Below are 24,633 nucleotides of genomic sequence, written 5' to 3' on the forward strand. Positions count from 1 at the left end.
AACAATACAGAATGATGATTAATTCTTCAGTCTCAGCAGTGAAATCTGGTTGGAGGAGGATTAAATAAGGGGTCTAATGTATCACACAGATGGATGGTAGATATCATGTGTTTCCTTATCCTTAAGTACAGTATATCTTATTTCCTCTAGTGCAAAATTTGAAGTGAATCTAAAGCAGAATGTGTGATGTCAAGGTGTGGTGCTTACTTGTTCTTGATTAAAAATAAGTTTAGGGCATCTTTTTGCTCCCCAATTCCAGGCTCCACTGTGGTTACAGCAAAGCTGTAAAGACAGAGGAATTTTCTTGTAAATGAGATCAATATAATTTAAAGATATTCTTCTTCAGCTGCCAGTAATAAGGGATGCTGTCATGGAAAACCACCCCACATTTAACATTTCTGTGTGGTACAGAATTTCCTCAACTTTGAGATAGCCAGACCAAACCAAAAAAGAGAGATGTAATTTAGAATTTAGATGTAAATTCTGGAGAAATGCTACTGTATATTAAATATTGTGTAGTTTGATCAGTATGTCTGTCAGAGGCTTTTAAAATATGTTATCAATATGGTTCCACATATTCACTGGCCAGATGGCACAAAAAGTACTCAGTATCCAAACAAGGATCTCAGTGTCTCTGTACCGCATGATGCACCGCAGCCCCATGTAGCATGAAGTTCCCTGTTCTGAATTGAGCCCTAAATTTGGTGTGTTTCCATTTCAGAGCTCCTGTGACAAGGATGTCATCCTGAATATCCTCAGTGTCCTCACTGACTTGCTCTTTCTGGGTAAGGAAGAAAACTCTGGGACAATGCCTGTGGGCTAGGGACAGAAAGGGGGTCCTCAAATAGGTCAGGGAATTCATACCTGCATAAACTTGGCCAACATGAATTGTATCTATAGATCGGCAGTCCTTACTCCTGTGTTTGGAAAACTGAGCTTTTTCAGTAAGTTAAAGAAAAAAAAGACCCAGAGAAAGTCTCAATTTTTTTTTTACTTTAAAAGATGCCTGTGAGTTTCAAAGTATTTCATAATCCCTGGCAGTCAACCACTGGAAATGTTCACCAGTGCCGCTGGAGAGAGGGCTGTGAGCCAGAAAGAGGAGTCCAACTTCCCAGAGCACAGGGACTCTCTAATAGAGAGAGTTCAGCATCTCCCCAAAAGGCACCTACACCTCAGGGTTGCAGGGAAGGCATGAAGCTGCATGTGGCTGAGCTGTGTGAAAATATAAGTGAATTGGCAAAAGAACTGAAAAAATTATGTTTCTTTGCCTTCCTGCTCTACCTCAGAAATGTCATTTGCTAAACAGTTCTCAACCCAGCTGAGCTGCTGGGCTGTGGGGGCTGCATCAGCGAGTGCTGGAGCCTCCTGCCTTCGGAGCAGGAGTCCCACTGCAGACATCACCTGTCCGGCGAGGCCTCTCTTTTGAAGCCCTGCAGTGCTGTTCCTCAGCTAGATGGAAGGACTGCCTACATGGAGGATAGGGGGTACTGTCTTCCCTCCAGGAGCTGAACGTGCAGTTTCTTCCAACCATGGAGTCTGAAGTCGCTGCTGAAGTTGCCCATGGATCAATGTTTGTTGACACAGTAGGGCTCCCAGGATTAGCATGTGGTTTCTTTGGAGACATAGATTTCTATGAAAGCTGTCTCCAGAGCTTTCCTAGGATCCCTTTTCATTTGGCAGAAGCCCATTGCAGCTTTAGTCCTTTGCTTGTTTAATTTCCAGTATCTAAGAAAAGTTCACTGAGCCTTCTGCTCCTTTGAAACCTGTTGGTGTCTCCTCTGCTTATTCCTCTCTGCTGCATTTCAATGCACAATGGAAAACTTCTGCAGGACATGGGATTGTAAAGATAATGACTGCTGGAGCAAGCAGCAGCAGAGCGCATAGTTTCACTATGCAGCTATTAGCCATGTCTCCAGGCCAGGGACATCTGAGTTCCATGGTCAGTTCTGCAAATGCCTTTGGGTTTATAGCAATAAAACACTGTTGAAAGACCATGGGAGCTTTGTGTGCTCCATGCGGGGTGAGGGTTTGCAATAACTGTGGCTCAGGGAAAGGATGCTCTGAGTAGAGTCTCTCCTCTTTTCTCCAGGAACCAGCCGGAGAATTCACTACATGATCAGCAAAGGGGGCAGTGAGGCACTGCTGCAGGCTCTTGTCGCCGCTGCCCGGACTGAGCCACCCGACCACAGCACCCTCCTGCCCCTGCTTCGCCTGCTGGCCAGGGTCGGCCAACGAGGTACTGCTGGGTGGGAGGGGACTTCTTGGGTGGGGGGGCTCAAAACTAATGGAGGGCCCCAGCAATAATCAACACTGGGATGTGCCTGATAGACAGCTGTGAGTTTATTTTTGGGCTGTGCTGCTTGTCTGAGGTTTGGCCAGGTAGAGATCTTGCAACAAGGCAGGGAGGGCGTACACATGCGTAGAGCTGCTTCTTACACAGGTTTCATCCATGTTCTGCCTTGGGTTGGCCTTGTGGCTGAAAGCCCCCACAGCAGAAATTTTATTTTGTTTTCCCTTAACCTAAGTGAAATCTTAAAATATGATTTCTTTTTTTTGGCCTGATCCATGGTGGAGTGGCAGATCTTGAACTACAGGGGGGTTTTGTGAGGCAGGAAAACATCAGGGCAGCAGAGAGACCCACCAGGAGCCAGTGGCACTCATGAGAGAGAGAGAGAGAAAAACTGGCGGAACCATGCTCTGCCTCCCTGAGAGAGAACCAGGAACATCCACCAGAAAAAACCACAAGATCAAGGGGATCCTGTATAGTCCACCCAACAGGCAGAAGGCAGTAGCTTAAAGGAAAGGAGTGAATGGAGGCAAGTCTATGCTCGGGGTAGCAGGCGAACCCTCTCCTTTCCTACCTCACCTTCCCAGGTGCCTCTGTGCAACAGGTATGAGGCTCTGGATGTGGAAGGTCAGTCAATAGATGATGTGGATGATAGCCCATCTACAGCAGAGGTGTTACCAAAGTCAGAAACGCCTACCCTCCCTGTATCATGACCACCTCCACAAGGAAGAAAAGACAGGTTATAGTTGTAGGTGACTCCCTTCTGAGGGGAACAGAGGGTCCAATATGCCAGACAGACCCTCCTCTTAGGGAAGTCTGCTGCCTCCATCACTAGGAAACTTCCTAGCCTAGTGCAGCCGTCAGACTATTTCACATTATTGTTCTTCCATGTGGGTGGCAATGAAGCCACAACATATAGTCCAAGGCCAATCAAAGAGACTTCAGGGCCTTGGGACGGTTGGTAAGGAAATCTGGGGCACAGGTAATTTTCTCGTCTATCCTCCCAGTTGCAGGCAGCAAAATTGGAAGAAACAGACAGACCCACTCTATTAATACATGGCTCCGTGGCTGGTGTCATCACCAGAATTTCATTTTTTTCAATAATGAGGTGGTTTACGCAGCACCAGGCTTGCTGGTGTTGGATGGGGTTCATCTTTCTCAAAAGGGGAAAAGGGTCATCGCTCATGAGTTACCAGGGCTGACTGACAGAGCTTTAAACTAGACTTGAAGAGGGAGGGTATAACATCAGGCTAGCCTGTGACAAGCCATAGGATGACATGCCAAGGTTAGAGGGATGGGATGCTAATGAGAGCCTTCAGCCTGTTGCTCTGAGCTATACTGCGTACACTGGAGCACCCCTGAAGTCTTACAGAGAGGAACGAGGGGCTTCTGAGGTAACAGAAGCCAACAGGGAAACACTGGTGAAATACCTCAAAGGAATTAAGGGGTGTTCCTCTAAAAAGATGACACGGCTGACAGCCCAGCAAGCACCTCTACACCTATGCACACAGCATGGGCAACAAACAGGAGGAGTTGGAAGCCACCATGCTGCTAGAAAGCTACGACCTAGTTGCCATTACTGAAACTTGGTGGGATGAATCCCATGACTGGAGTGTGGCTATCGATGGCTACAAGCTGTTAAGAAGGAACAGGCGAGGAAGGTGGGGCAGAAGAGTTGCCCTCTATGTCAATAAATGGATTGTGAAGAGTTGTCTCTGAAGAATAGCCACAAGCAGGTTGAAAGCTTATGGGTAAGAATTAGAGACCGAGGCAACAAAGGGAACCTTGTGGTTGCTGTTTACTACAGGCTGCCCAATCAAGGGGAGCCTATTGATGAAGCCTTCTTACCCCAGCTACAGGAGGCATCGCACTCACAGGCTCTCATCCTGGTGAGGGACCTCAACTACTCCGACACATGCTGGAAAAGTAGCACAGCAAGCTGTTGGCGATCCAGGAGACTCCTGGACTGCATTGAGGATAACTTCTTAAGCCAGGTAATAGACAGCCCTACCAGAAGGGATGTGTTACTGGGCCTGTTGGTCACCAATGCAAGTGAGCTAATCAGAGACATCAAGATTGGAGGCAGCCTGGCTGCAGTGATCATGTACTGGTAGATTTTGCAGTCCTGAGGGATATGGGACAGAAGAGTAAAGTCAGGACCCTGAATTTTAGGAAAGCGAACTTCCAGCTGTTCAAGGAGTTAGTCAATAGGACCCCCTGGGAAACTGCCCTCAGGGACAAGGGAGCAGAACAGAGCTGGCAGTTTTTTAAGGATGCTTTCCACAGAGCACAAGAGCTCTTGATCCCCATGTGTAAGAAATCAGGAAAGGAAGTGTTGTGGTTTAACCCCAGCCAGCAACTAAGCACCACACAGCCGCTTACTCATTTCACCCCAGTGGGACAGGGGAGAGAATCAGAAGAGTAAAAGTGAGAACTCATGGGTTGAGATAAAGACAGTTTAATAGGTAAAGCAAAAACCATGCATGCAAGCAAAGCAAAACAAGGAATTCATTCACTTCTTCCCATTGGCAGGCAGGTGTTCAACTATCTCCAGGAAAGCAGGGCTCCATCATGTGTAATGGTTACTTGGGAAGACAAACACCATAACTATGAATGTCCCCCCATTCCTTCTAATTCCCCCAGCTTTATATGCTGAGCATGATGTCATATGGCATGGAATCTCCCTGTGGTCAGCTGGGGTCGGCTGTCCCGGCTGTGTTCCCTCCCAGTTTCTTGTGTACCCCCAGCCTACTCGCTGGTGAGGCTGTGTGAGAAGCAGAAAAGGCCTTAACTCTGTGTAAGCACTGCTCAGCAATAACAATGAAAACATCCCTGTATTATCAACACTGTTTTCAGCACAAATCCAAAGCACAGTCTCATACTAGCTACTATAAAGAAAATGAACTCTGTCCCAGCCAAAACCAGCACAGAAGGTAAGAGAATGGCATGGCTGAGTCAAGACCTGCTGGTCAAACTAAAGAGCAAGAAGGAAATGCACAGGCAATGGAAGCAGGGACAGGTATCCCAGGAAGAGTATAGGAACATTGGCCAGTTGTGTAGGTATGGGGTCAGGAAGATGAAGGCACAGCTGGATCTGAAGTTGGCAAGGGAAGCACAGAGTAATAAGAAGGGCTACTATAGGTATGTCAGCCAGAAAAGGAAGGTCAAAGGAACTGTACCCCCGCAAGAACACAACTGGCAAACTGGTAACAATGGATGAGGAAAAGGCTGAGGTACTCAACAACATTTTTGCCTCAGTCTTCACTGGCAACCTCTCTTCCTACACCTCTTGAGTGGATGGACCTCAAGACAGGGACTGGGCAAGCAAAGTCCTTCCCGCTGTAAGAGAAGATCATGTTCAAGACCACCTGAGGAACCCGAACATACATAAGTCTATGGGACCTGACGAGATGCATCTCAGAATCCGGAGGGAACTGGCTGATGTAGTTGCCAAGCCACTCTCCATAATATTTGAAAAGTCATGGCAGTCAGGTGAAATTCCCAGTGACTGGAAAAAGGGAAACATTGCACCCATTGTTAAAAAGGGTAGAAAGGAGGACCCTGGGAACTACTGACCTGTCAGCCTCACCTCTGTGCCTGGCAAAATCATGGAAAAGATCCTCCTAGAAGCTATGTTAAGATGCATGGAGGACAGGGATGTGATTCGAGACAGCCAGCATGGCTTCCCCAAGGGCAAGCCTTGCCTGACCAACCTAGTGGCCTATGATCCGTGGACAAGGGATCATCTGTCTCGACTTCTGTAAGGCCTTTGACACCGTTCCCCACAACATCTTTCTCTCTAGATTGGAAAGAGACGGATTTGATGGATGGACTCTTTGGTGGATGAGGAACTGGCTGGATGGTCACATCCAGGGAGTAGTGGTCAATGGCTCAATGTCCAGATGGAGATCAGTGACAAGTAGTGTCCCTCAGGGCTCCATATTGGGACCACTACTGTTTAATATCTTCATCAATGTCATAGGCAGTGGGATCAAGTGTACCCTCAGCAAATTTGCAGATGACACCAAACTGAGTGATGCAGTTGACATGCCTGAGGTACGGGATGCCATTCAGATGGATCTGGACAAGCTTGACAAGTGGGCCCATGAGAATTTTATGAGGTTGTGCAAGGTCCTACAGCTGGGTCAGGGCAACCCCTGGTATCAGTACAGGCTGGGGGATGAAGGGATTGAGAGCAGCCCTGCAGAGAAGGACTTGGGGGTACTGGTGGATGAAAAGCTGGATATGACCTGGCAATGTGTGCTCGCAGCCCAGAAAGCCAACCGTATCCTGGGCTGCATCAAAAGAAGCGTGGCCAGCAGGTCGAGGGAGGTGATTCTGCCCTTCTGCTCTGCTCTGGTGAGACCCAATCTGGAATACTGCATCCAGCTCCGGGGACCTCAGTACAGGAAAGATATGGACCTGTTGGAGCAGGTCCAGAGGAGGGCCACAAAAATGATCTGAGGGCTGGAGCACCTCTCCTACGAGGACAGGCTGAGAGAGTTGGGGTTGTTCAGCCTGGAGAAGAGAAGGTTGCGGGGAGACCTTAGTGCGGCCTTTCAGTACTTAAAGGGGGCCTATAGGAAAGATGGGGACAGACTTTTTAGTAGGACCTGTTGTGATAGGACAAGGAGTAATAGTTTTAAACTAAAACAGGGTAGATTCAGGCTAGATATAAGGAAGAAAATTTTTATGATGAGGGTGGTGAGACACTGGAACAGGTTGCCCAGAGAGGTAGCGGAGGCCCCATGCCTAGAAACATTCAAGGTCAGGTTGGACGGGGCTCTGAGCACCCTGATCTGATTAAAGCTGTCCCTGCTCACTGCAGGGGGGTTGGACTAGATGACCTTTAATGGTGCTTTCCAACCCAGAGCATTCTATGATTTGTATATGGAGACTCCCATATACATGGGAGTCCCATAAGTCCCAAGTTTTCCTGTTTTCAGTGAGAATAATGCTGATCTAACTCATTGATAGATTTGAATGCCTTTGTTATGAGATCTTGAGTGATAACATTTGTTGCAAATATGTCTATCAGTACTGCTGCACAGACCTGGTCTTTGTAATAGTTTGATTCTTATTTGCTTTTCACAGATAGGAAGTTTGGGCTGAAAGCGCAGAAGGCAGAAGCAACTGATATAATACTGAGCTTAGTGAGGAGAAACCTGGGTCACCACCTGCACCTCACCCACTGCCTCTGGGTACTGCGGGTTTGTGCTTCTAATGGTGAGTGCCTGGATTTTCTTCTTTTCCTCTGTGTGACAAGTGCCAGGGTTCTTTTTTAGTCATTTCAGTGCAAAGAAACATCATTCCTGATTAAGGTTAGTGCCTGCATGCACCGTTAATATACAAAACCAGTCACAAAAGCCAGAACGACCATAGAAAGAGGTGCTCCCCAAGGGGCCTATATAGCCTTTACAGTGTATTTTGTCTGTGGACTATGAAAATAAAAGTGCTGTAGTGAAAAATATTCATGGCAATGATCTCCTATTCTAGAATATAGACAGTCAACTCCTTTGCTCTGAGACTTAGGTACCTTAAGTGTCTGTGCAGTTCCCATTACCATAATAGCCAAATGTCTCACTGTTGTTGATTGTATTGATCCTCAGAGCAGCTCCAGGAGGAAGGAAAATACAGGTGGAAAAACAGAGGGAGGGAGAAATCAGTTACTCATTCAAGCTCCCTCAGGAAGTACATATTAGATCCTGGTCTTCTGTCTAGTATCCTCCCCAATGCACTCTCCCAGCTTTTCTTGCTTGGCAAAGCCCTCATATTAAATGATTCAAGCAATGGGATTTCCAGTATTCTCTCCCAGGATCATTACAGATTCATACAGGCTTTCCCTGCTATAGAGCACTGAGTTTGTCAGCACGAATTTTCCTTTGCTCACTGTAACGCTTTCCTCTCCTTCCCCACATCCCTCACCCAGCAGATAATTCTTGACGGCCATCCTGTCTGCAGTCTGCTATAGGCATCCTAAGATTTAGCACTCCTGGCACCCAGCCCTGCAGGTCCCTTCTATCTGTAGAGGAGCTAGCTTCATGAAATGGGCTTTCTCAGGCAAGCAGCCAAGCCTCAACATTGAACCCCTCTCCCTGTGATAAGCAGTATTTGAAAGGCTGAGTGTGACTGAAAATGCAGCCAAGGCCAGAAGCTGAAATGTGCCTTTATTTGGGTTTCACAGCTGTGTAGCGACCCTGTGCTGCTTCCCACCCAAAATGATGATCTACACACTTCCCTGCTCCCTGTTTCAGAGCACCTGCATCCCAATTTAACTGCAGTTTTTGCAGAGGTTTTAGGATGCACACTGCAGCCTGGTCTCCTTTGTTAATGTCAGACCCCAGAACCCCACCTCTGCTCCTTTGCTGGGAGCATCTCTGTTACTCTCCAGGTTTCTCCAGTACTCTCCAGATGTGCTTCCTCCTTCCACAAATAACTTTGACTTTGTGGGCTCTGTGGCCCAGCTGGGAAGCTGCAGGGGAGGTTAGGTGAAGGTCTGTGTGGATGTGGTACCAAACTAGGAGATTACATTCTCTCAACCTTAAAAATTATTTTTATGGAGTGGAACTAAAGAGGATCCAGAAGCATATAAAACTCTGAGAGTGCTTAGGTATGAAAGCAGAAAAGATGAGTCCTTGTCACAATCTCATGCACCAGTTCTTTGCTCTGGGTTGCTCCGTTCACAATCTCTGCCACCAGTTGTGTGTGGCAGCCCACGTCCTGCTCTGGGCCAGGATAAGTTCAAGCAGCCCTGCACACCACCTTGTCTCTAATGAATTATCAGCTAGTGTGAAAGTAGCTGGCAAGCCTTGCAAAGCTTTCCATCACAGGACAACTTGATGGGGACACGGTAGGACTGTAGGAGATGATGGGCCCTCTGGCAGGTCTCTGATGACCGCTGAGAGATATTTACAAAACAGGCAAAACCCAGCAGTGGGCAGGCAGCCAGGTCTCCCTCTGGCTGCTGTTGATTACTGATCCTTTCACCCTGTTCACTTGCATTTAATATTTCAGGGCTGTATTCATCCCTTCTTTACACAGAGATCCTGTCTCATAGCGGGGAGGTCTGGCTAAACACCTAGTTTATGCATCGGGCATTTTTGGAATTGATTGCAAAATCTATCTATAAAAGTTCCTAGTGTGTTAACAAGTGAAGGATTAAAGGTAAAATTGGCCTTGCTGAAATTCAGCTGCATTCAGAAGCACCCCTCCCTCCAAAAACTAATTCCATACTGCTGAATAATAGCACAGAAAGAAAATTCTGCCCTCCATGCCCCTATGAAATAAACTGTCCTCATGGAGTTGCCTGTGGGAGATGTGGGATGAATTGAGCCCTGTCATTTTGCTGGGAGGTGACCCTATTTAACTATGATTTGTTCTCTGGAGAGTACAATATTTACAGGAAAAGGGGCTTTGGGGAACTCGGGGAAGAACTGCGGGACTGGTTTTGCATCTGATCTTGGCTCAGGTTGTGTCCACAGACAGCTTTGTGCTTTAGTTTCTGTGTTTGTAAAATGATCTGTGAAGTCCAGTTGTGAGCCCAGAGAAATCTGCTCATAGCCCCAGGGGCAGCTACTTCCTTCCCTGCATCACCTCTAAACACAGTGTTGCAGACCGCCTGCTTCAGATCTGACTGCTTTTCTCTTTTATTGGCTTAGTTACCACAGGAACTACACTCGGCATCAATGGAGCCATGGAGCTGCTTTTCAAAGTCATCACCCCCTACAGCAAGAGACACGTCAGGACAGTCAGGTAGGCAGTAGCCCCAAGGGAACTCATCCTTCCAGGACAGCAAGAAATAAAATTTTGGTTCCACTTGAAGAGGCAAAGAAATCAGAAATGGATGCACAATTTCCACTCACTTTAAATCTGCAGGTTTTTTTAAGAGGCAAAAATAGTTCCCTGAAGGACACGTTAATGCCATGATTCATCATATGATTCATGCTGGTGGCCATTTATTTGTAGTGTACTCTATACAGTGATGGCAGTTTGATTGCAAGGTATCGTCCTTCATTTCCCAGTCAGGACTGGATTTTGAGAAACATGTGCTAGCAGCAGACAAATCACTAATGCCTACCCCTTAGCAAGAACCTCCTGCCACCACCGGCCCGGGGGCAGGTACAGTGGAATTGCGGCAGTGCTGCCTCATCCTCCTTTTGCAAGCAGTTGTGACCAGGTTATCATGATATTTTTGAAGTATAACAGTTCTTATTAGTATTAATCTGGGTCTGTTTTTAAGCCCATCCCAAATATCTCAAATATTTTTTTTCTGAAGACAAGAAGTCCATTTTATATCTCCATCTTCATGCTGAACATTAGTCCCCAAGTTGCCCATTCTGACCACTTCCTCAGATCCCTTTCAAAGCAAACTTTGTAATGTGGAAAACATCCACAGAAGGACATAACACATTTCTGTGGCTTGCTCATGACAAACAGGTGGAAGAATTTACTGCTATGAGCTGTGCCCACACAATCACATTTGCTTAAGCAACACAGAACCTGCCAGTTCTCCTGCTTAGACATGCAATGCCTTGTGGAGTCATAGTCTCTACTTGTTCATGCACGTCTCAGCAAGGACAAGGCAACATTCAGTCAGTTTTGGCTTCTGCATGGACCTGACATGGGTGTGGTTCATGGCTGGTGATTACTGAGAAGTAGCTTTAGGTTGAGCATCGTCGAGTGTAGGTGAGTGTCTGGATGGACAGACATGGTACAACAGTTTGACCACTACTTGCTTAGCTGTGGTTGAAGTAAGGGCCAGTCACTCTGGATGAGGGCACCAGTAAATAGTGTCCATCCTGTTGTTTACCATCAAAAACTGGTACCAGTTCTCCCAATATCGCCAGTTACACAATACATTGCATAGGAAGGAATTTGAGTTAATTTCCGCTAGCCACAAGTGGTGAACTTGCACATCAACACATGGTACTGTCGTTTACTAAATGCAACATTCTTCCAGTTCTTCTACCTACATGTCTGGGGCTATAAAAAAATTTGAACTGTTTGCTTTCCTAAATAAGATACTGAGTGGGCCCAGCAGACACACATCTTCCTGCAGCTGCCTTGTTAATGGAAGCCAACTCAATTTTGCCTGCATTTCTGGCTTTCTAGTATAGTGCCTGGAACTGCTTCACAGCTTCAGTTCTCTCTTAGCCAGAGTACCTGTGATTCCTCTACATGGTCTGTCCAAAAGTATGGTATCAGGACGTTTCCTACACAGAGGTTTGGATATGACCCAACTCAAAGAATACCATCACTAGAATATTATTCCTAGGATATTTGAACACCGTCCAAGATTCCCTTCAATCCTCATGTTATAACTTTAATCTTTAAGATTCAGGGAGCCTGGAGAACTGCTTTATGTATGACAGGGGTGCCCAGGATGAGTTAGACCCAGAGCTGGGCTTGACTTCTGAGGCAACCAAAAGTGATTGATGGGTCCATGCCTGTGCTTAACTAAGTAATCAAATTCCACTCAATTCCCTGGTTTCCTTCCTATGGAAGTGTTGACTATGATTAGACTAGTGTTAGTTCTACTTCTGTGATAGCCTCATAGGTCAGGATCTGTGTGTAATGGGACTTGGGCCTGTATCAGTTCTCCATTAAGCAATGGGACTGGCTGCATAAAGGCTTTTTAAATTAACTTTGTGCAAAGCTGCTTTTTCCATTCGCTGTTTCCTCTGAGGGAAGTGGAAAACTTGGTATCTATCCCACATTTCTAGCCTGAGCTTTTAGTGAGATTCATTTGGAGATGCAGCTAGTGCTGCTGAGTGTTGTAATGTAGGCTCTAAAGTGGTCTAGGATACTCACTTCTAAGCAGAAAGGGAAAGAAATAGCCTTCAGAGAAGCAGACTCCTTTTGATGTCAATGATTCCAGATTGTGCATGTGCAAAATTTGGGTTTTTCTTCCTTTTATCTGATGTACAAGAATTGTTTTGAACTCTTCTGTGAACCTTTTTTTCCATTTGGGACACACACACACAACAGAAAATGCAAACTCAAAATTTCCCTCAATAAAACTCCAGCTTTATTGCTAATAAGCCATTTTATTTATTGCTGAAAAGCTTGGATTTATTTTCCCTTTGGAAAAAAGGTATCTTATACATTAATTGTTGTCTACCTGAGCTCCCTCATTGCTAGTTCAGTTTCCTAACTTCCTTTTTTTCCTAAAATATTTGTGCTCTTAAAACATATTTGTATGAGTGTGCAAACAGAGCATAAAATCTTTCCTGGGACCTAGCTCACAGAAAAAGGTGATTTGGCTCCCACCTACACTTGGTTTAACGAGCAAGAACCATAAATCAGCTGAAGCCTGGTAGCCACTCAGCTGGCCTGCCTAGAGCTCAAAGCTGCTTGTTTCATGTAATAACTAGGAGCAGCTGAGAAGGTCAATGGCTCAGTGGAGACAGTCTGCTTTACATCAGAAGCAGCACACAAACCTGTTTTGTTTTAAAAAACACTTGCAACCTATTTAAAGGCACTAGCTTTTTATTATTCAGTAGGGACTGTGCTTACTTGCAGTCTATTTGGAAACACTGCTCTCACTGGGGAAAGTGGCTTCAAGAGATCTTGTTGTTGACAAGAATTTAGGTCCTGAGACCAGAAGTCCAGACTGTAGGGTGGGTTACAGATCTTCATTCCCAGCATTAGCAAATGCCTAGGATAGCTATGATCTGAAAATCCTAGGCATCTTTACAGCTCATCAGAAAATGGAAGTGGGTACATGTGAAAGTCTCCTTATATTTTTTTGAGCAGTTCTAGTTAAAAATGTGTAGGGTGACTGGGGGAGGAAGCTTATGGATGGGTTTCCTGAGATGGGGAGAAAGAATAAAAAGGGGTCATGTGCTTTGTCTTGTTCAGCATGTGCTCATTACACTGGTATAACTCTTCTCAAAGTTGATGTGGCTATGCTGAAATCTGGAGTGGGTTATTTTGGTGTAGTTAGTTGGTCACAAAACATCTGCTGCTTTTTGACTAACTATCAATATGGAACTTAAAGCGAACACTAGCCTGTAACCTGCCTATGGAGGAAAACTCTGATGTCCTCCTGGCAAGCCTCTGATCCTCCCTTTGTATTTGCCCTTGATACCTTCTCTCTACTTCATAACTATGTACCACCATGATTTGCCTTCCTGCTGGGAAGGAACAGCCGGCAACTGTGGGGGCTGAGATTACCCTTGTTCTTTGATCAGCTGCCAGGAATGCAGCATTGAAAATGCACCACTTCTCTTGTGAATACACCCTCATTCTCCTGTCCTGGGCAGCAGCAGGACCAAGGTCACTTTAAGAATCTGCCCTGGAGAGTGCACTGTGAGAGATATTTATTTAGCCAGCTAAGATGTGGAAACAAGATACATAGTTCTATTTATTTTTCCCAGTGGCAAAGCTTTGGGTTATTTAGAAATAGTCTCCCATGCTCCAATTGACCTTCTCTGGGTGCATGCCAAGTAGCTCTGATTCCCCTGAGACTGTGACTCAGATGTTATTGGTCTTAGGCATTTGAGGTCTTCAGGTTGCTGGTGCCATAACTGTGTGGATCTGTCCAGGGCTACCCATATCTGAAGTAAAAGCCACATGAAAAAACGTGAAACTCATCGAGGTTTAGAGAACTCTTGAGTTAAGCACTGTGAAATCCAAGTGAGATGGAGACTCTAGATTGTCTTGCCCATCTCTCATGGTGCTGTGCTGCAGAGAAAGTTTTCTGATACCTTTTATAGGGATAGTTTAAAATAAAACCACATGATGTTCTGTTTTTCTCAGTTCTGTTTATGACAGTAGCTGGGATATCTGATATGAGTTTGTGTGTGGGATGCTCAAATCTTTACTCTGTCAACACTTTCTCTAATGCAACATCACTGATGACCCTCAGAGTGCAATGACCCCTGCTCCTTTCACCTTCCACCTTGCTTATTCCCCATAAGTTCCATATCTTCTACCTTTTACAGTGTCCCTTTCAACACCCTTGCTCATTTTCCCAACTTACTTGTTCTGAGGGATATTTGGATGTGTTGTGGGCAGATGTTTGCTCTCCGGCCAATCCAGCAGCTGGGTCTCTTCTGCATGACTCCAACTCCAGGTTGGCCAAACATCAGATATCCTCCCGAGGTTGCTGGCATGTCAGGCTGACAGCTTTGAAGGCTGTATGTTGTCTGTGGCTACATGTTGTGCAGGCTTCTTCTGGGACTCCTCAGTTTGAAGGCAGATTATCAAAGTGAGTAAAAACAACAGTCTAGAACTTATGATTCTTTCATATGAGGAAGACCTGTATTTTAGAAAACAGCAAATGATGGTGCGACTTGTGTCTGAGTCATTCCCTCCATTGCATTATCTTTTTCTGTTGTTAAAAGGTCTTATTTCTGCAGTTTTATTAAAAACAATTTAGAGAGCTTTCTAAAATGCCTTTGTTTCTCAGCGTTCTTTGAGTACATCTATTTACCACGCTGAGCAGAGCTGGCTAATGGTAAGTGATTGGATAAACCTCATATGAGAGATTGCAACAAGAATGAGTATTCATCAGAATTAAAACCTCTCTTTCTGTGAATATTCACAAAGCTTGACTTTCTGCACTGGGCTGTTCCAGTAAAGTTTGACTACTTAATTAAAAGTGGAAAGTGAATAGAAAAGGTCTGGGAATGGTGCCAAATTAATTCAGTAGAAAATGTGACATGTAGAAATTATCTGCCTTTGCTCATATCCAGCATTGCCTACTTCTGACATTTGAGCACAATTATTCTTATGTTTGGTGCTTATTGGATGGTCTCAGCTCCTCAAACACTTGCCAATAATCTCCCTTTCCGTTAAAGGGAGGAAATCCTCTCATGTAACTATTCCATCTGAGGTGGATATCTGGACTCCTCACATACTAGAGGAAGAAAGAAGCAAGATTCTCTTCACCTGTATCAGATGTTTGCCTCTAGAAACTTGAGGTGGCTTGGAAGTGTTTATTTCTCTCTCTTGACCGGAGGATGAGTCTGGAGTGGATAACTGGGAAGTAGTATGATGGGCATTTAAGGTTGGGTCAGGTAGATAGTTGCTGAGAGAGATTTGGAAAATGCAGTCCTATCCAGCTAAAGGGCTCAAAAGCCAGGAGGAAATGAGAACACCACATGTCTTTTCATTGGTGATGTGTAGTCAGGGGTGATTTGAGGCAGGGAGTGACTCATGAATCTGAAACATGCAAGAATAATGACACCATTGCTATGGTCGGGAAGTGATTCCTATATCCATACTTCTGTCACAATGTGAGCTGAGATGAAGATTTTTTTTGTTTTACTCGAGTAATGAAAGCAGAACTCATGCAGGTGAAGAGAGGAATGTCAAGGTGATCAAGAGAGCATATCTAAAGCTAAAGGCCCAAATCTGATGGGTCCATATTTAATTGGACATTGTGTCAGATTGATCAAGGAGAATACAAGGCCCTGGAAACACTGAAGATATAAGTTAAGAGGCTGTATATTGCTTCAAAATAGGTTTTGGGGAAAAAAAAAAAAAATTGCTGTGCTTTTCTATAAAACCTGTTTTGTTTGCACACAACTGAGATTCTGTTTTCCCTTCTTGGAACTGTGCTTTTGATGCAAGATAAAATGTAAGTGTTGAGCCCATAGTGTTGAAAAGTGACTAAGGTGCCACATCAACAAATGCTTGTAAAAGTGATCTCCTGTGACCTTAACAACCGAAGAAGTCAGAATGACAGTGGGCTATGTCTGTTAGACAAAAAGAGGGGAGACATGTAGCAGGGATGATCTGAATACTAGAATTATCTTTTCTGTTAAGAATGATGGAGAGACACATGGAAGAGATCCAATTGCAAATATGGCCTAGATGCACTGCAGGCAATTAGTTTAATCAGTGTTAATCCTGTATAACTTCTTGCTGGTGGACCACCATATACATTTGCTGCAATTCCATCTCCTGGATTGTCCTAAACTTTCAGCTTCTTTCTGCTTGAACAGAAGAACTTGTTGCATGGCCGCTGCCAGCCAATATTTTGAGAATGGGAAAAAACTTGACACACCAACATGGTGATTAGTTCCTCTGCAACCTGATATGGTAGCTGTTGTGATTGGTTCTTTTTGAGGAATGCTCCACATACAGCTTTATGCCTTTGTTTATTTGGCAATGATTCCTGATAAGAGATCAAAAGCAAATCATCCTTAATTCCTCTTGTTAGTCTGTGTTTTGCCATTAATCGTGTTGAGCAGTTCGGATATTTAATTGGAAACTAACACACGATTCTACTGGAATGTGGTCAGAATTAATCAACACTTAGTGCCTGCTTATTCTCAAATTGCTATTTGGTTCATTTGATCCCTGTAGAAAATTCACAGGAGGGGCTGAAATTTCTTTTGAGCTATGTCACAACTAAATGACATGCTTCCCATCTGGCCTTGGTCTACATGGGATTTAGCCTAGAATTCCTGCTAAATAAAACTGGCAAATACTGTTCTGAACGAGATCATGCCAGCAACAAGGGGAAAAGGGTTGTCTTTAAAATTGTTTATATCAAGTGTCTTTTCAACTTGACTAATATCTCGGATAACATGGAGCAGAGACAGGTACATCACTGACATAAGTAAATAAAACCCTAGTGTTCAAATTTAATGCAATAAGCCATTGTAATAGAAGAGATTATCTTGGAGCCAAAGGTGTCCCAGTTTTATGCAGTTCCTTCTCCTCTGTTCTTTTTATGGTCTGTGTGGTTTCTTTCAAAGAATGACCTGTTCTAATATTATTAATAAGTTATAAAATCTCATTTCAGACTGATGGTATCTCAGTGCGGCTTTGCAGAGTAAATAGAGTTCCATTGCAGAATTATACTTTACTGGCATTGTACCGTTAATAGCAGCAGAAGAGAGAAATTGAAAAATTAAGAGGTAGAGGCAAGGAGAAAAGAGGTGCTTCCAGATGAGATTTGAAAATAGATGAAGAATTGATGAGGCAGAGAGGAATACCATACACTAAGGTTATTCCAGATGGCCAAACATGTTGCATACAGAAACCCTGGTGCCATCTCTTGGTAGCCTCTGGTATGGCAAGATTAAGCACAGATACACCTACCTCTGTGGCACAAAAAATTGGTGAATTAACACTATATAAAGAGAAATCCACTTCTAAGCTTACCTTGATATGTCATGGGAAGGGAGGAACTGGTTTATAAATGGACCCACTTAGTAAGACTGTTATTTTGAAGAAGATGTTTGCTTCTTTCTTTTAGGCCTAGCTTATGTTTTGTTTCTATTTCAGGTAGAAGTAACAGTTTGAAAAGAAGCAATGCTTTCATCTGAAGGCCTTTCTTTGCTTGCCCATTATTTCTTCCCCTTTGGTGAGCTAGTGGGTTATATTAGGAAAGATGGTATGAGGGCAAGTCGCTCCTGTTCTCAAGTTCTTGACTTTTCACACCCAGTGGCTATGGCAGATGCAATTCATGGCTGACCTCACATGATGGTTTTGGTATGTCTATACTGCAGGCAGCTCTGTCCTTATTGGGTGGGAGAGTGTCTCTGCCCTAGCTTTAATTTACCTCATTCTGCTAACAACTGTTAAGGCTTGCAGCAGGGCCTCCAGCGTGGGCTACCCAAGCTTCTTAGGACATATTATCCACTCTGGGAGTATTATTCATGTTGCCATATCTGTCTCACTGTTGTTTTTTGTGCTAGCTGGATTAAAGCTAACACTTGGGTGTCTCACTGCATTGCAATTGCATTGCCTCTTAGAAGTCTTGAGGCATATCTCTCACATAGCTGTGGAGGTAAGTATCTCCCAAATGGGAGGTAGGACTTGATTTTGTACATAAGTTGCATCTCAGAGTGTTTCCCAGAGTTAAATGCAGTATCAGTGTTAATGACTGCTTGTAGCTGAGTATGATAGTTCCATAGAAGGGTAGGTCAAGACTGGTGCTTACTGTTTATGCTAAGCATTTTGTAAATAGCACAGAAGGAACAGAGTGGAATAAATTAAAAAAAAATTAGAACAGAGCTAGGAGGACTACAAAGTATTTTGTAATCTAGGAAGAAATGAAGGGTTTGGGATGATTTGTGGAAGTTAATGGGTAATCTGGGATGAGAAGGCAAGCTGCTCTTGATCTGCAGAGAGAACGCTTTCACCAGTGGTGGTAGGGCTGTAAGAGTAAAGAAGGTAAAAGAGAAAAGATCTCTTGTGTCAGAAGTGCAAATCTGAGATATGGTGTGTTACTGTGGGCAAGTTACCTGAGATCAGACTTTTCATATGCTCAATGCATACACTTAAAATCACATCTTTCTAATTCCTTCCTAAGGGTAGTGAGGGTATGGTCAGTTGTGTCTGAGGCATTCAGTGAGGATAGAGATATAGAGGGGGGAAAATGAGAAGGGGGAGAGAAAAGCAGTAGTGAATTTGTGAAAGGTTTTATGCTTGGGCACGATGCAGTTGCAGTGGACTGTGGATTGAATGTGGAACTGGCAGAGCAAGGAGAGGGTTGAGCAACATGGTTGTGTGACCTTGTAAGCATGTTTGAGGTGGATGTTAAGTGCCAAAGCTTTCAGAAAGCATGAGCCAAACAGCCCTAGGGGACTGGGACTGGAAGGAAGGGATTTCTAAGCAAAGCCTACCGGAATTTGCTCATAGAGGTGATGAGCAGGTGCCTGCCCTGCCTGTTTGCCTGCATCCATTTTCCTGTGTCAAGGAGACAAAGAAAGAATCTCCCTCAGAAATCATAGAGTTAGGTAATGATACGAATCTCTGATAGAGGCCAGAGAATAAGTAGATAAAGCTGAGGGCACTCACTGTGTGTCAGCACATGAGAGCCCAGGAATCTCCTCTCCTTTGCCTTTCACTTGACTTGTTGCCATTTCCCCTCCCATCCAGGAGCCTGTTACCCTTATGAAGGAGGTAGAAAGCAGTTGTGAAATCCTCCCCACAAAAACTTTCTGTCCAAAGGTGGACAAGGGAAATTTGATGGAAACAACAATGAAAGGAAGCCTCAGTGCAGAGCTTCTACAGCAACAATTTTGCACAGTGCTGGCCCTGAGCAGGTGCTGTTCCCACAAGGAAAACAGCCCTAAGAATTCCCTGGGGTTGCCGTGGCTTTTTTTTCAGCTCCACCAGTGCTGGCAATGCTGGCAGGTGAAGTGTAAGCCAGTCTCTAGAACTATCAGTGGTTTTAAAGTGCAACAGTGATTAGACCTGCCCTGAACAGAGTTATATGACACAGTGTCAAAGCCCTTAGCAACAGCCTTTCTATGCTAGGATTCCCTGTCCTGATAGCACTGTTGGAGCCACACCAGCTGTAGCAGCCGTGGGGTAGCTGGTTTTAGCAATACAGAGGCAACACAACTGACTCTTTTCCAGTGGGCAGGAGAGCGAGCTCCAAAGTCTTCACAGTCTCTTTCAGGTTCTTTTGGGTAGTTATGAAACACTGATTATAAAGAATAAAAGCAAAACTTAAATACTAGAGTATTTATGAAGTGCAGGTGAAATGAGTTTTGTTAGGGAGAGAAGGTTTTGTAACAGCAGTGCTACAGACGCAGCACAGGTCTCTGGCTTGCTGATGCCAGCAGGGCTCTTCTCAGTCTCTTTATCTGCAGGGCAACACTTGGAATGGCAGCAATGCCAGTAAAATCTGTAAATAAACCCAGAGTTGAGCTGCTCTGGGATCTGTTCAGAGACAGGGCTTGGAACATGGAGGGGAGAACCTGAAAACTTGAGGAAGTGGCTGGTGAGGAAGAACAGGGCTGCTGGCTCCCAGTACGGCTGCAGCTCTGGGGTTGCTAATGGAAACTCCCCCTGAAGTGTAAACCTTGGACAGGCCATGCTTCCAAGACCGAGCTTTTATCGTTAGCCTGCAGCAATAGCCAGACTCTTGCAGACCAAAAAAAAAGAAAAACATCCCATATCTCTGGTGCATCTACTCCACATGTTTCTTTCCTCTCCTGTGTTAAATGGATATAGTTTGGGCTTTGTGTGGACCATAGGACATACATTGCAATGGCACAACAGCTCTCACTGTCTACTCAAAAGCTTAATTTCCTTCTTGTTTTTCGTTGTTGTTTTAAATATCACTTACATATTTGTGGCTATTCCAGCTTTTGCCACCTTCCAGATTTTTCTGTGTAGAAAAAAAAGGGCATGTGGAACAACCATCCTGATAATGCTCATAATTTTTACTATGCTTTTTAATTATTTATCCTCATCGCTTCTTTCTTGTATTTACAGCTCAAGTTCTACCAGGCTTGGCTTTGATATGGTCTGTTTCCAAATCCCAGAGTTTGGCTTCATTATATCAGATGGAAGCTTTCCAGTGAAAGGAGAGAGTAAAAACATTATACTAACTTTTTATTACTTAGGCTTCTGCAAATTACTGCTTCAAAAAGCCCCTGCAGTTATGCCAGTGTGACACTGCAGATTTCAAACAGCAAATATCAGGAGAATTTGACCCAGTATTTGCTGCATTTTGGCTTGTTACTGACTTTTTCTTCCTTCTAAATCCTCTAGCTAAATGTTGTGAAGGACAGGCACCAGCACTAAGATGTGACCACATTATTGCTTAATAAGGAATTATACACGTATAACTGAAAAAATTCATTAGTGTGTGGTTGGCTGGATCAGCCACAACAGCCAGATGCTGGCTTCCAGCCAGCCTTGCAAGCTCCATGATGGTTTAGTGACCTATGTTGCACCCAAGGCTAGTGCATACTGCCTTCTCTCGAATCTCCTTGCTTGTAGATGTGGGGATGAAACCTGAGGCTGTGCTTTGGCTGCCCCTGGTAGTACAGTCTTCCTGCTCATCTTCCCAAAGTCTTAATTAATTCTGCATGTTGAATGCCAGTTGCCAGCTGGGCAAAGTGCTATATGGAAGGCAACATGGGTGATCTAACAGAATACTATTTCTCTGACTCTTGGGCGTACTACTAAACTAAACATACTTCTCTTTCTTTCTCAGAATGCTGTTCCCATTGCCATCTTATATAGCCCTTTGCTGTTCTTTGAAATGCTAAATATCTTGAGGTACTGTGATTGCAGAGAACCTCATCTCTGACCTGCAGCCTGTAGGTTGCCTTCCCTGCAGTAGGATGCTCTGCTTCTGTCCTGCCTGCGCTGCAGAGATGAGGACAGGACAAGGACAAATTCACAGCAGGTGTTGGAATGGTGGTGCATCTGCTGCTGTTTGAGGTTGTGACCTTTTGAGACGGTGGCTCAGCCTACTTGCACAGACAGCTTCTGCAGAAGATAAAGCTTCTGCAGAAGATGCATCCTCATTTACAACACTTATCTTATTTAGTTTGAATTTGATCACATGTCCTCGGATGACTCTTCTGCCTTTCCTATCACAGCTTGGTGATCTTATGTCCAGAAAGCTGCTGCAGGGCAGTGTGAAAGCTGTTTGTTTTCCACACCTTGGTTCTTTTTCCTGAAAAGATATATCTCTGTGTGTATACTACACAATACAGCAGTATCCCCATTTCCCCCTCCCATTTGTTAAGCAAAACAGAAACCACAGAATGACAGAGGGGGGTGAATAGCAGGATGGCTTTTTTCTTCTAAACCTTTATTGAAAATCCCAGGCAAGTTAATAAGCTTTCCTCCCTGCTCTGCAATTGCAACATCTATTTTCCCAAAGAATTCAAGATTACTGTACTTGCCTGCTGCAAAACTAGTCAATATTATATGTTTCTAGCACTGTTCTACATGTGTTCTGCAGTCCTCTGTTTCGACAGCACACAGTGGGTAAAATTGGCATTTCTTTTGCATACATGACAGCTTTGAAAAATTTCTTATGAACTGGCTATTGGTGTTGACTGAAGGGACTTGGGTCAGTGAGGACTGAGTTTTCTGAATGCATGTCCAGATTTTCAGAGCTATTTAGATGTGTGAAGATGAAAGGGAATGTAACCATAACAGAAAGCCTCTTGGCAGGTTAAAGGCCTAACTCAAACAGTTAAAAGGTAGTTCTGACCTTAGTATACAAAGGGGCTTTGAAAAAAGTCCTGCTGAGTGCTAGCTGCATGTTTAGACATAAAAATGCCTTTTAAATTCAGGTCAAGATGCCTAATGTGAATCTGTAAGAGAATGTTACTTTGTGTTTCTCAAGCATGTTTATGCATTGTTCTCAATTTGAGAGAGATTTAATAGTACCATTTAAGCTCAGTTTTGTGTACACACATGGCTTACAAATATCCCAGTATTTCCAAGCATGTTCATATTCTGCAGCATCAGTTAGGACTATCAAACTGTAAAGTGCCCAATTCACAGTAAATTCAATGCTGAAGGGCTAAGTATGTATGTGAGTGAACACGATCATTGGAAGAGATGAAAAGTGGGGGTAGCTGGAAAACGGGAGAAAATCGGTGACAGCTTCTGCATGTTTTCTTCTATGTATTTTTTTTGAAATTCCACTTGCATGTGAGCTTTTCAGGCAGCTCTAGCTGACCACCATCCTTTGGGATTTAGGTAGGGGGAAGATATAGAAAATGCCTAACCTGTGCACATAACAAGGGAAATGATGCTTATGTACTTGAGAAGCATGTGGAGATTGATAAATGGAAAGATTAATTGGCATCAATATCTTTTTCCACTTGCTCCCTACCAGAAATGTGGATGTAACACTGTGTGCTGTCAGAGCTGCAGCTGATGTGTAAACAGCTGCTCACACATTCAAGCCATGGCCTTAGTGCTACAGGCAGAATGTAACTGGACACTCACCAATAGGCAGAACTGAGCAGGGCTATAGGGTTATCTTCTGAAATTATTGCCAGTTTACAACCACCCAAGTTGCATCTTGTCATGCAGCACAGGGAGATTGATTCCAGTAGCTATGCTTGCATGAAACGGCTTCTTGCTCTGGCAACAATGCACGCTTGCAGCCCAGAAAGCCAACTGAATCCTGGGCTGCATCAAAAGCAGCGTGGCCAGCAGGTCGAGGGAGGGGATTCTGCCCCTCTGCTCTGCTCTGGTGAGACCTCACCTGGAGCACTGCGTCCAGCTCTGGGGCCCTCAGCACAAGAAGGACATGGACCTGTTGGAGCGGGTCCAGAGGAGGCCACAAAAATGATCTGAGGGCTGGAGCACCTCTCCTACGAGGACAGGCTGAGAGAGCTGGGGTTGTTCAGCCTGGAGAAGAGAAGGCTGCAGGGGGGAGACCTTAGTGCGGCCTTTCAGTACGTAAAGGGGGCCTACAGGGAAGATGGGACAATCTTTTTAGCAAGGCCTGTTGTGACAGGACAAAGAATAATGGATTTAAACTAAAGGAGGGTAGATTTGGACTGGATATAAGGAAGAAATTTTTTACAATGAGGGTGGCGAGGCACTGGAAGAGGTTGCCCAGAGAGGTGGTGGAGGCCCCATCCCTAGAAACATTGCAGGCCAGGTTGGACGGGGCTGTGAGCACCCTGCTCTGGTTAAAGCTGTCCCTGTCACTGCAGGGGGGTTGGGCTGGATGATCTCTCAAGGTCCCTTCCAACCGAAAGCATTCTATGATTCTGTGATATTCAAAGAAACTCTTCAAGCCAGCTCTCTTCCCTAGCGGTTTTAAGCTTTAAGTTTCCTTTGGCTTGACTTTATGGATGTGCTTCATCTGAATAGGACCAGAGGGGAAAGTGAAGTGCCATATAAACTCAAACTGATGGATCTATACCTAGAGCCTTGTAATATGGAAACAGTACCATTAGATTAAAAACAACAAACACAATTTTTCATCTTGTGTTCAATATCAGTCATTCCTTCTTTTACTCTGAAGCATCTGCCTTTTGCTTAAAGAAAAGGTTGACACACGAGTCAGCCTTGTCTCTTGGTAGAGTTCAAAGAAGATGGTGCTTTCTCAGTCCTTCAGCTTCATGTTCATTTCATGTTCTTTTTAAGTCTCTTAAACTGTATACATTTTTAAAATTAGTTTCCCTGAAAGAGGTTTATTTCTTTGGTTAAAAAGATCAGCCAAACAAAAACCCCAAACAAAACTGTCATGGTTTAACCCCAGCCAGCAACTAAGCACCACACAGCTGCTCACTCACTTCCCCCCCCTCAGTGGGATGGGGGAGAGAATCATAAGAGTAAAAGTGAGAACTTGTGGGTTGAGATAAAGACAGTTTAATAGGTAAGGCAAAAACCATGCATGCAAGCAAAGCAAAACAAGGAATTCATTCACTTCTTCCCATTGGCAGGCAGGTGTTCAACTATCTCCAGGAAAGCAGGGCTCCATCATGTGTAATGGTTACTTGGGAAGACAAACACCATAACTATGAATGTCCCCCCATTCCTTCTAATTCCCCCAGCTTTATATGCTGAGCATGATGTCATATGGCATGGAATCTCCCTGTGGTCAGCTGGGGTCGGCTGTCCCGGCTGTGTTCCCTCCCAGTTTCTTGTGTACCCCCAGC

General features: G+C 44.4%; 1 protein-coding gene across 1 annotated transcript in view; it reads left to right on the forward strand.

Annotated features, from left to right (window-relative positions):
• Positions 1–727: 727 nt before the first annotated feature.
• Positions 728–24,633, forward strand: part of AGBL1 (AGBL carboxypeptidase 1) — a 279,320-nt gene continuing 255,414 nt past the window's right edge. The window contains exons 1-4 of the mRNA XM_075714164.1: positions 728–785; positions 2,090–2,236; positions 7,382–7,513; positions 9,946–10,039. Of these exons, the coding sequence (XP_075570279.1) occupies positions 2,113–2,236; positions 7,382–7,513; positions 9,946–10,039 (350 nt within the window). The 5' untranslated portion in view covers positions 728–785; positions 2,090–2,112. The remainder of the gene's footprint in view (positions 786–2,089; positions 2,237–7,381; positions 7,514–9,945; positions 10,040–24,633) is intronic.

This window comes from Pelecanus crispus, chromosome 7 (genome assembly GCF_030463565.1).
Source record: "Pelecanus crispus isolate bPelCri1 chromosome 7, bPelCri1.pri, whole genome shotgun sequence".
Taxonomy (NCBI): domain Eukaryota; kingdom Metazoa; phylum Chordata; class Aves; order Pelecaniformes; family Pelecanidae; genus Pelecanus; species Pelecanus crispus.